The 12,837-nt window shown below is 41.1% G+C and overlaps 1 protein-coding gene across 1 annotated transcript in view; it reads left to right on the top strand.

Moving 5' to 3' along the window:
• The window catches only part of CSGALNACT1 (chondroitin sulfate N-acetylgalactosaminyltransferase 1), a 126,673-nt gene extending 116,857 nt beyond the window's left edge, over window positions 1-9,816 (top strand). The window contains exons 6-7 of the mRNA XM_088448275.1: window positions 1,734-1,815; window positions 8,989-9,816. Of these exons, the coding sequence (XP_088304401.1) occupies window positions 1,734-1,815; window positions 8,989-9,278 (372 nt within the window). The 3' untranslated portion in view covers window positions 9,279-9,816. The remainder of the gene's footprint in view (window positions 1-1,733; window positions 1,816-8,988) is intronic.
• Window positions 9,817-12,837: the final 3,021 nt, after the last annotated feature.

Genomic DNA, 12,837 nt, shown 5'->3' with positions numbered 1-12,837 from the left:
AAAAGGTGCAATTGTGGCAGGGTGTTGGTTGAAAAACTTGTTATAGTTTTACTTAGGTAGACAGGGGTCACTCTGCTGAAGTAAATAATTATATGGGTGTTATTTTCAATTGGTTTGTATTGAGGGTTCAACCTCTTTTCTCAGTTTTCTCAGCTCTGCACCATTTCCAGCGTAAACTCTTCCTTCATGTTTTTTGTCCATAAAATCCTTGTCCTTTGCCCCCCTTTCCCTTCAGCAACTCCGACACTGTCTGCTTACACATACAATGGGTATAGGATCATCAAGAGCTTTTGTGCAAGGGATGACTATCGTCCACTAATGGTTAACCACCGTTGGATGATGGTTTTGCCAACAATGTCGAAAATCCAATGGCTTTCTGCCAACGATGGCACAGAGCCCCTCAACAGTTTTTCTTTTTCTCCCTGGTGCTGGGACACAAAGCATAGCTACGCCCCCTGATGTGCACCACAAACCCAGTCCACAACTTTGATTGGTCCGCTGGCCAGTGAGCAATAGAGCATGAATGACCAGCAATGGGTGAAACCATCATTGGTTCCCTTGTTGATGGTTTCATACCATCGAGATTAACCACCAACCCATTCAGGGTGACCTTTCATGGTTAACTCATTGATGGCAATTTTGTGCCTTCTCCTGCAACTCACTGTTGCCTGTTGACTTTCGCTACAGGGAGTTGGTCCTAACACCATATACATATTGCCTGTAATTCATCACAAATCCTAGGGCACACAACTGCTTAGGTAGCCATCAGTGTGATGGAGAGCTTCTGCTATGTTCTTGTAGCACACATTCCCCTTATTCTTTTCTCCAATGTTCCCTCCATGGTGGACAGGGAGTGATTACATCATCACTATGTTGTGCACACTCTGCCTGCCCTCAGGGATATTGCCAGACTCTTCATGGAGTCAGCGAGGCCACCACAATATCAAGGTGTCTCCTTGACATTCAGGGAGAGTTGGCTATTATTGTACAGTGCATTGACTCTAGGGTTAATCTGTGTCAGTGCAGCTGTTTTTCCATACAGGCTTAGGCATCGCACAAAATTGGGCAGTTTTCAAACAATAATGGAAACTGGAACAAAAATCCCTCCAAATAGTCAGTTGGGAGGTAAATTAATCCAGTGGCTCTGTTAATAGCGCACGTTAAATATACACAGGGCAATGATATCTGTATAGAAACCGTTTAAGTACAGTAACATTATTTTACACAAGGTGCTTTGTACTCGTTAATGTTAAATTTAGCAACCTATTTTTCATCCTTTCGTTCTCTGAAAATATGATCCACATTACGCCTTTCCTTTTAATTACATTTTGTGCCCTGACTTATGATTTCATAATTATTAGATTATATTTCCTGCATTAGATTGCCGCTTTCATTGAGCTGGCTTGTTGTAATTGGATTAGCAGTTAGTACCACCCGGTTGACATTGCCAGCAATTCCCAGGCGTGTCCTGGAAGGCTTTGTTCCAGCACTGACTAACCTCATGTCATTATTTTTTAACTGCTTATATACCAACAACATCCATTTGCTATGTGAAGTGCACTATTTTTCCTATGGTCTTTTTGATATTATTATTATTATTATTATTATTATTATTATCATCAGTAGCTCTTAGAAAAAAATTATTTCCACCATGTTCTGATTGCTGAAGTAGCTAGTGATAGGTCTCTGACGTCAGGATTGATGATTGAATTTCCCTTTCTAATTTTTTTTAGGTTATGAAAAAAGACACAGGATTTTGGAGAGACTTTGGCTTTGGGATGACTTGTCAGTATCGTTCAGACTTCATTAATATAGGTAAGTTGAGTTTTTAGAGATGAACTATGACATTTATTGAGATAACGTAGTGGTGTCATTGAGGTCGGTGACACCCAATGTGCCAAATAGACCACCTGTGTGCGTGCCCAAAAAGGGGTGTGGGGAAGGGGTGTGGCCTTGTGGCACCCAAACACCCCCTCCCCGAGGAAAATAAAAAGTTTTAGTGGACGTTGTTGAGGGGAGGTAATGGGGTAGAATAGTCTTGGGACATTAAGAAGGGTTTTTTCTTTAGAAATGTGATAAGCATACCGCAAGACTTGGGTTTTCAGGGATTCTTGAAGCTGTAGAGGCTGTGCAAAGTCTTGTTGCATGAGGGGGTGAATACTACAGAGTGGTAACCCAATAAATACTCTTGCATCTAGGGATGGTAGCAATGAGTGTGGATAAAGGACAGTGGAGTTGGGAGATATTCTAAGACAATTGACCTTTTAGTGCACTTTAAGGATTGGCAGAATGGACCAGCAGTACAAAAACATTTGTAAGGAAAATGAGTGGAAACCAGTTAGTTTAAAACCAGTAAAAAAGGATTTGCAGTAGTCAGTGTGGGAGATTATGAGTGTGTGGATTACATCTTTTGCAGTGCTAGTGTGACATATGTGCATAATCTGAAGATATATCGTAGATGCATGTAACAGGATTTGGGGACTGTTTGGATATACAGTGCAAAAGACAGTTCTGAATCAAGGATCACACCTGGGCAGCAAGCTTGAGTAGGATTATAATGGAATAGAACAGAAATAGAGATGTTGGGTAATTAGCTTCTGTTGGGTCGCGAGAAGATTATAGCTCACTTTTTGAAAGGTGGTGAGAAGACTTCAAAGATGAAATGGCAAAAAGATAGAACATGAGCCAACTCATGAGGATAATCTATGTACTGGTGATATTGAAACCCAAAGGAACTTTATTAGCTGATATGAGTATGTGTATGGCGTGAGAAGAGCAGAGGACCTTGAGCCTTGTGATACTGTAGTTAATAGAGAGCAGATAAGTGGATCCAGAGAATCAAACATTGAAGCAGATGTTTAATAGGCTACACAAGAACCAGGATAAGACATGCAGCCTTTATATGAAAACTGCAAATGAAACAGAGAGATCAAGGGAAGTTAGAAGTGAGTTGAGGCTTTAGAATTAGTAGTGATCAAATCATTGACCACATTTGTCAGTGCAGCTTCTGTAGAGTGTTGGTAATGAAAGTCTAACAGGGATCATTAGGTTGTGAGAATTTGATGGGGATTTTTTCACAGAATAGGGGCAATTACATAATGCTTCCATAATTATGGAAAGATACCACTGAAGTGGGAGAGACTACAGGTGTTTGTTAAGGCAGGCCGATCATGGTCAACTGATTTGTGAGGGGTTAGGGTAAAGTGGGCAGGTATTACTGTGGGAGGATCAAGAGGGGGTGGAGTCTGGATTTATATGAAGATAAATTGCCAGATGGTCCAGGAATGGAATTAGACATAATGTTGCTTGGAGAACAGGATTTTTTTACTTTTTTTTTTTCAATTAGAGTTTTGAAGTACAGTAGGTAGGACCATAAGTAGGGGTGGGCGAGTGGTGCCACCTCCCAGGCCACAGCACCTAGGGAACAACATTGTTGCTGCCCTCTGGCACTTGTATTTGGCATGCAGGGTGCCTGGAATGGCGCTTCAGGTGGTCAGCTCCTCCTTAGCCTGGCGACAAGCCGTTTGGAGCATAACAAGGGCACTCCAGGAGCTCAGCTCCTTCCCCTGGTGCCAGTGGGGTGCCCTATGAACCGGCTACAGCCCTGGCAAGATATTGGTACGCTGTGGAGGTCAGAGAGGTCAGTTGAGAAATCTTTTGAAGACACATCTGGGTTTGTAACCTTAGCAGAGATGAGATAGGGGGTAGATTTACTAAAGCTTCTTAAACAAACAAGTGGAGGTGTTACTCATAGCAACCAATTAGATTCTGTCTATTATTTTTTAGCATGCAATAGAGAAATGATAGCTAGAATCTAATTAGTTGCTATAGGGAACACCTCCAGTTTACATTTTTAGAAGCTGCCTCTAGAAATGGCTAGAGTATTTTGCTAGGATAGGTGCAGTAAGTAGCAGTATATTATATATTATATTTAAGTCACCAGAAGTATGAAATGTGTACCTGAAAAGGTTGTACAGTTCCTTTGTGTGCCGAGGTTAAAGTCACAGTCATTGATCAGGAGGAAGAAGGTGGAGCCACTAGAGACCTAATTCAGAGATGTACACTAACCTGATGGTTAGCGCACCTCTCCGATGGTGGGAGGACTGCGCATGTGTAGCCCTCCACCTGCGAGTTCGCTCACAGAGCCTCACAGCTGCAGCCTGATTGACAGGCTGTGGCATTTAGGAGGTGAAGCGAGGGCGTTCCTGGGCAGCGTTCAAGGGAGGGACGAGGATAGGTTCTGCGTGGGTGCATGCAGATTTCCTGGCCTCGCATGCTGCCAGGACCCGGTCAGGCTGCGTTTAGGAGACGGAGTGGGGGCGTTCCTGGGCAGCGTTCCCGGAAACGGGGGTGTGACGACTCTGTTTTCTAGGAGGGATGAGGTCAGGGTCTGCCTGGGTGCACACAGATTTCCTGGCCTCGCATGCTGCCAGGACCCGGACAGGCTGCGTTTAGGAGGCGGAGCGGGGGTGTGACAACCCCCGTTTTCCAGGAGGGATAAGGCCAGGGTCTGCCTGAGTGCACGCAGATTTCCTGGCCTCGCAAGCTGCCAGGACCGGTCAGGCTGCGGTAAGCTTCAGCTACCGCAGTCTGGCCAAAGGGACAACAATCGCGGCCTCGGTCACAGCGCTACGATCACACAGATGTAGCAAGAAGGTGTCTGACAGGCCCTGCATTTGCATTTTAAATGGACGGATTTGCACAGCTGCTTGTGTGCAATTCCGTCCATCTCTGAGTCAGGCCCTAGATCCATTACTGTTACTTGGGGGGTGTTCAACTGCAGGTAGATATTGGATAAAGAATTTGTTGCGGAGATGTGGAAAGTTACAGAAAATGGAGATACCTGCTAATATTAGCTGACTGCCAGGAGTTTATAGTGGTGGTGGAGAAATGACAGGTATCATGCCATGTTCCGCATAATGAATGAGTTCCGCTTTTATGATTATTCTGTGGCTTGTCATTCTACATTGTAACATTCATTCTGTTAGGTAGTGTGGCAGGGGTAGGTATGGGAACATTTTAAGGCCATATTCCATCAGCGCAGTGTGCAAAATGTTGCAGCCATATGCAGAATAAGCCAGATATTTTGTGGAATAGTTTTGAGGATCTTAGTTGGATATGTTGCTTATTACTGCCACCTACTGTTAGTAGGATGCCTAACACAGGCAGAGATTTGTGATCTATAGAGGGACTTCAGAATTTGCCAACTTTAACCAAAAGAATAAATTGTAATTCACAGTATATAAACTGTAAATATTGGAGATGTAATTGCCGCGATATATAGCTGCTTTTATTTTGTAATAGTAATCTGTGCAGCTAAGTGATGCTTAGCTTCTTGGTACTACTGTCTGGCAGTGACGAGATGAATCTTACTGCTGTGCCAGCCAGTACTTCATGCATCTGTGCCAGCCTGACAAGGCTTTGCCATTTCCTGTATGACAGTGGATTTTATTTAACAGAATAAACATCCTTTAAGATGTATACATACTGTAGAGGCTGATGCTGAGTTGACCTTATACACATGAAATAGGCCACACATACTGTATATGCAGATTTGTGTCCGCTTGTGCCTTTGAGGGGACAGACTAAACTGGGCCCAGTACAGTAAAGCATGTAATTGTGATCAGATGAAGACCGACATAGATACACACATACTGTACTTCTGTGTGTGTGTGTTTTACTTATATTTTTATACAGAGTTGCACCTGCTGCATTACAGAATTTTTATCGAAAACAAATAATGTATGTTTTCCAAGAAAATAACATAGTTAAAAATATTGTTTTTAAACATTTGGTATGTATGCCTGGCGTAACCCGGGCACAAAGGCTACTGGTCCAGGCCTGCATACGCTGTTTTTATGAACAGCTTTTTAAATGAAAACTATGTCCTGTATGCATCTAACACACCATCAGGCCCTTCCTTTCAAAGTAAGATAAAGTAGTCAATCAATTTAAAATGTTCAGAATTTCTAATTGTGTTGAAGAGGAAAAATGAGAGAGGTTGGGATACGGCTGGAGGGACAACAATGATGGCAGTCAATGGAAAAGGGACTGTCCTTGTATGGGGTAACTGGTTTAAAGCTATGTGGCCTGGTTCAGAGGTGCACGCTAACTGTACGCAATGCTGATATGCTGCAGTACTGCACATATGTCCGAGTTACACTGCACTTGTATCCCAATGGGTAACTGCATGGAGACGTAGAACGAATTTGGACACAAGAGCTGTGGATTTCAATGTGCATTCCTGGGGGGTAATGGGGGTGGCCAGCCAGATGTGGGCATGTCGCTGATAGCAACTACGTCAAAATATGCAGTAATGCTGGCACAAGACGCCGTGTTCAGATGGAGAAATTCCACCTGCCATAGCGCTGGTGCAAGCTTTTATGTTGCATCTACAGGCACACCGAGATTGATTATTGCTGCTGCTAGTGGGCATCTCAGTATGCGCAGAATAAAGACACAGACATGGCTGCGTGCACCTGTGAATCAGACCCATTATGTCAATGTGGATAAGGCTACAGTAGAAGATCCGAGAAAGTCCTTGAAAGGATCTCTGTGAGATGTTGAGCTAGTGTAAATGAACCAGTCACACCAAACCTGGTATATGTATTCGATTCATTGTTACCATGGTCGCCAAGAGCCAGATCTTGTGCAAGAGCTGTCGGTGGGTGTTGTACCTGGCAGCATTTAGAATTTATATGGATAATTTATCAGCAAGTTTGCCCAGCCAATCTGATGGGCAGCTAAGGAGAAAAGTACAAAGAGGTTTGGAGATCAACACCTTAATAATGTTAATAAGACTAGAAATGTCAACCCAAATACGTGCAATGATGCCACATTACCACAACTCCTCCAGCAGTCTTCTTCAGCCTGGTAGGAACCAGATACCTTTAATAAACCATATAGGCGTTCTCTTTGACTAGAAATGAGTGGACCTATAATCCAACCCCATCCAGTGGACTCCCCAAATCTTTCTCCCGACTAAGTTCATGTTTCAGAGTATTGGCTTGTTTAGTGGTTAACAAAAGATTTTAAAGGATAGAAATTTTACCTTTCAAGAGAGGCTTATGGAGGTACATTTATTCAAGTGAGGTCAGGGGTCTAGTATATTCTGTTTTCAGAGGGAGTCTACATACGGTAATGTCATATTTGCAATTATGCAGTTGGGTGGTTAAATTTATGTTGTAGGGTCCACAGAGGTGCATCAGTTAGGGACAAGGATGTCCAATACTCCTCTTGCACCTGTGTCAGTCCATGCACAAAAATGGGGTGGCCAAAATCCCTGGTGAAACTCTCCATTCTGCCATAGGGGAAGGGAGAGAAGTGGTAATATACTGTGTTTTGCAATAATACCAATTTCAGTGATTGGGTGTCATCAAGGGTAGGTCTAGTGGAGGCATAAAAGTCTTTATAGAAATTTTCAGATAATGAAGATGTCAGGGGTCCTGAGAGGCAGGGGTCATTAGTATGAAAAGCCCAGAGGCTCAAATCCAGGAAAGGGAATGACTAATGTTACTATAATGTCTGAGGCTGGCCAAGTGGGATAGTGTGGCCATGGAATAAGTCATATTGGAGGACAAGTGAAGTGGAACCAGAAGGTACCTTGTGTGTGCTTACCATTTCTCTGGAAACTTGACTAGACTTATGAACAGAATGTGAAGAGAATGGAACAATAGTGTTGTGGGGTGGAAGATGGTTAGTATATGTACAGAAAAGTATGAAAATTGCACAATCAGAAGAGACTTTCATCGTTAGTAGAAACATTTTTCAATCATCTATCAATGTGGATGTTTGCCTCGGAGCATTCTTGTGTTCTCATTATAGTGTGGTGCCCAAACCTATACCCTAGTTAGACCAAGGTGTTGTCTAACTAGTGACTCATAGAAAGGTCATGCAGTGTTTGGAACACGTGCATTTACCACCAAGATAATATCCTCCCGATCTTTTGTTTTTATGGCTTAATTAATTTTGCCTACCTTGTACTGTATGCCATAGTCAAATGTAAAGTAAAACAACAGAATATTTGCCGTCTTTAATTAACTCTAATTAACAAAATGCTGCAATTCGCAGGTCTGCGCAGTGGTGGGGGGCTCGCAAATTCCCTGCATAATCTCCCCCATCCTGCCCACTACACTACGAAAGTGGGGGAAACGCAGTAGGTCTGCATACTCTACTGGGTGTGTGAGGGGCTACCAGAAAAATATTGTGCCTTCCACCTAGAACATTTACCAATATGCATAGGGTTAGTACCGTTTTGTTATAAATTGATACTCTTATATTGATAAATGCTGTGTTGCTTGATATCAACATTTGTCCATATAGTTTTGTCTACTGCTGTAGTTAATAGAAAAGTGTTTGTGGGGAAGGGGGGGGGGGGGTTCAGAAGCCCAGACAACTATGTTTTCAGACTGAATGGATGGATACGCGTCAACTGAAATCTTCATATAAATATATGCTTATTTTGTATACAAGTAGTTAGAAGAAAAATAAATTAAATAAATAGCAAATATATTACATGGGTGATATAAAGTTAACAACTCATGCAATATGCAGACTATTTTTTTTTTAACCATTTTAATCTAATCAGACTTCATCCTTGAGGGATGAATTCAGAAATTTCTGTTTCATGGAAGTTCTAAGGTTATTATTTCCAGATTACGTGTATAAGTATATGAGATTGTGGTTATGATGAAACATTTTGTTTTTATTTATTGTTTCATTATTATGGGGGGAATTCATTTTAGTGCACTGTTGATAGTGATGGGAGGGAGCTCCTGGAGCTATTCATTTCAGGGTGCTGTTAGGGCGACTAAATGATTTCTTCTCCCTCTCGGCGCTATCAACAGCGCACTGAATTGAATTACCCCCTATGTACCTTGTGTTTATGTTACTATATGTGATTTTTTAAAATGGTTTGATTCAAGAAAATATTAGCATAGTAGTGAGCTGAACTATTAATTATTTACTCACTTTATTTATTTTTCTTAGGTGGTTTTGATGTAGATATCAAAGGTTGGGGTGGAGAAGATGTTCAGCTGTACCGCAAATACCTTCACAGCAACCTAATTGTGATCAGGACGCCGGTTAGGGGCCTCTTTCATCTCTGGCATGCAAAGCACTGTATGGATGAACTCACACCGGAGCAATACAAGATGTGCATGCAGTCAAAGGCCATGAACGAGGCTTCTCATGGCCAACTCGGCATGCTGGTCTTCAGACATGAGATTGAAGCACATCTTCGTAAAAAGAAACACAAATCCAGTGTAAAAAAATCATGAGATCAGTATAAAAGAGTGTGTCCATAACCAGTGCCATATCAAGCCATTGGAGCAGAAGAGGAACACGCGAAAAGTCAACAAGAGGCTTCTGGGCAGCTGACAGATGCTGTCTCCTTTCAGTGATGATTGATAATGAAGCAGATTTTTAAGAAGAAGAAATTAACGTGGTTGACAGAAGAAACCAGTTTCTTTGATGGAATAAAAGTTGATCAGTAAACTATATTTATTGCTGACTTCTGAGTTGGCAGAGAGTACATATCAAGGGCACACACAAATGATTTGGTGTTCAACTGTACAGAATTGACTAACATTGAGGGTACAGCAGCGGTTGTGCCACATGCGGGAGATAAAGTCAGGGATAATCTCAAAATGATTTGTTGTGGATCAGAATAGAAATAATCTCAAATGTGTAGAGCAAAAAAGTCTAAAAAGAATACCTTTTTGTCCATATTGAGCAATGCAACTTTATTAAATTCTAACAGTTTGCTTTGAATGTACAATAACTTATATCTGCTCTGCTCTGAAATTCTAAACCTCACAATTTTTCTTCTGCAACATCTGAAGCCAAAAAAAGCAGGAGCCATGCATCATGCGTATAAACCTGGCCAGGATCCCTTTGTGTTTTATTTAAGTGTAAAATAATTACAGTTACTTATTATGTTATCCTAAATTGAGTCTAAAAGATTAGCAATATTTCATTAATATTCATGTGACAGCAAAAATTACTGTATATTTTTTGTGGTCCTTAAATTACATTCTTGCACACATGCTGTGCGAGAGCACAAAAAAAAGCCTTTAACAAGACAATAGTATTTTTGATTTAAGTGTTAGTTAAGAAACTGATTAGACCAGTTCAAACTTTTGTGGACAGCTAAAAAGACAAACGTAATAGTGTGACATTGCAGAGAATATATCCTTTGTTTTCTGACGATACTTAAGCTCCAGGAAGACGTGAATCCTGTAATTACAAGGCTGTTATTACTCACGAAGAGCACTGGCGCAGATTACTCAAAGGGTTCTTGTGTTTAGAACTGTGAATTCCAGGATTGCAGATATAAAAGCTCAAAGCTTAGCACCATACATGAAAAGATGTATTTCTTAGTTGGTTTATAAACTGCACTAGCATTTATATAATGGTCATTTTAATTCATTATTTTTTTTGGTTATGAAACCAAATCATTAAATGATGATTGCCATTTTGTTTAATCTTTTTCCTAATACAACCTGAATAGCATTCTGGTGGAGCACCGATTACCCCCTCCCACTGTTTCCATCTGTTGCATCATCTTACAGGTTTTAGCAAACACGTGTATTACCTACATGATCAAGCTTGTATGCTAGTATTAGGAAGTCTATAACATGAAAAGCAAGTTGATCAGCTATAAAAAGAATGTATTGCAACATTTGAAAAGTGAAGATGAGAAAATTCTCAATAATTTAAAATAATATATATAAAAATAAACAGTGAAGTTCTATTGTCATGAGGGAAATCTATGGATATATGTTTTATGTAATTAAACAGGTTTATTTTTTGTATGTTCAGAAAAATGCTGATGATGCAACTGAATAACTGTATATATTTTTTGTTTTCATAGGGAAAAAAAGTTCTCCCTAAGGAAAAAACAAGACAACAGTTTGATTAAGCGTCTCTTATTCTAAATTTAGTATGTAAGCTCTGCTGGGGCAGGGACTGTTGTGAATGGTTACATGTTGTCTGTACAGAGCTGTATAATTTGATTGTTACTATATAAAATAATTATAATGATCATATTGCACTATGGCCCGTATTCAATTATAAGCGAAAAGGTGAGATCTTTGAAAAAGTTTTGCCAAATGCGACTTTTCGCCAGGCGGAAACTTATCTCCGTATTCAATTGCAACACTTTTCGCGTACGCGAAAACGCAATGTAATAGGCGAAAAAGATTCGCCTATGAATAGGTGGAGAAAAAAGTTCAAAATCGCTATTTTGGGGCCCAGAGGTGGGGAAACCACTCAGCACCCTTGGGATAGCCCCCCAAAGGATAACTGCATAAAAAACACACAAAAAAGTGAGGAAAACCCCCAAAAAGCACTTTGAAAAAGTGCAAAGTGGGGGTACAAACATAAAAAGTAGCTAAATAGCCTTTCGGGGGGTCTGCAAGTATGGATGAGGTGGTTTTTTACATTGCAGGGTTTGCTGAAGGTGCGCTTTTTACGTTTCTTATAACTTCACTTTAGCAACTTATAAAGATGCTTGCACCCATTTTCAGGTACCCCAAACTTGCAAGGACTACTTATTTTCTCCTAAAAATACTGCTTAATGCTATTCTTCACCACTTGTGCAGAGACGCTAATTAGTGGCAATTGTGCGGACTTAAGTACCCCAAACTGTTTCATTAGGGCTAGTCGGGCACTACTACATTGATCCCCAATGTTTCCGCATTTTTTTGGAGGGTTCAGGCTGATTTCCCCGATTCTGACACCAATTTTCGGCTGTTCTGACATCGCGTATCTCCGTTTTCACGTCTTTCGGAATTGAATAGGGCGAATCGCGGGTACACGCATGATAAGTTTTTGCGGCTAAAATATGCGATGTAGGCAAAAAGTCCGTCCGGCGAAAAAGTTTTGCGGGTGTGAGACGGATTGAATATGGGCCTATGTGTAAACAAAACAAAAAATACCAATCTACAGTATCTCCTATGACTGTTACTATAATGTGACCACATGCACAGACTTCAAAAAAAAAAAAAAACACTTTAGAATTAACGTTTACAATACTCTTCGCAGTCTGTATTTGGATGAAAAATTTTGTGCTGAGTTTGGCCTTAAATGTTCCCACTCCTACCCCAGCCAAGAATGAATTGCATCCTAGCTCTAGTCATGGTCTCTAATTTGCACTAAATGTCAATGTAGGAATACAGTGTGGAATTGTATTCCACAGAGTGACTATGCAAAATGCTGACATTATAAGACTATATAGAACCTTGCACTCCTACGAAACGGCCACGATAAAACAGATCTCTTATTTCACTTTTTAAAGATAAGTGAAGGTGCCTTGAAATGAAGCATAATAGTGTTTCCCTGTCTGATAGTCCTGGGAAATGCTGCAATATGTTGTGCTCTGTAAGTGAGATCTATTACCAACTGAACCTCTGTCTTCTGCCTTGGCAACAAAATCATGTCAGAATGTGTTGTCTATTTATATTGGGGGGATGCTGGAATGGGAGGTGTCGGTGTTGCATCATTGAGCCCTGGCCTGACTGCCCACTTCCATAGTGAATTAAGTGAGGCTGGCCTATCTCTCGGGAGTCCTGGAGAGTTTCCCAAAATTTGCGACTCTTCCTGACATACTGGGAGAGGAAGCAAGTATGCTACTATTTCCAGCCTTCAATGTGTGGAGGCCAGTGGTTTCACCTATGCTGGAGAGACAGGACTATGATGTACAGTAACTGGGGAAGAGCAGAGATTCATCCTGGCAGCCCTGCAAGTAACTTTTATGTTTCAATACTACCAGGAAAGTGAATGGGGAATTGGTTATCTATGTACTGTATGTCAGTGTGTACACTGCCTACTAACATT

Source organism: Taudactylus pleione, unplaced genomic scaffold (genome assembly GCF_031769625.1).
Source record: "Taudactylus pleione unplaced genomic scaffold, aTauple2 ptg000454l, whole genome shotgun sequence".
NCBI classification, from domain to species: domain Eukaryota; kingdom Metazoa; phylum Chordata; class Amphibia; order Anura; family Myobatrachidae; genus Taudactylus; species Taudactylus pleione.
This window is presented reverse-complemented; position numbering and strand designations above follow the sequence as displayed.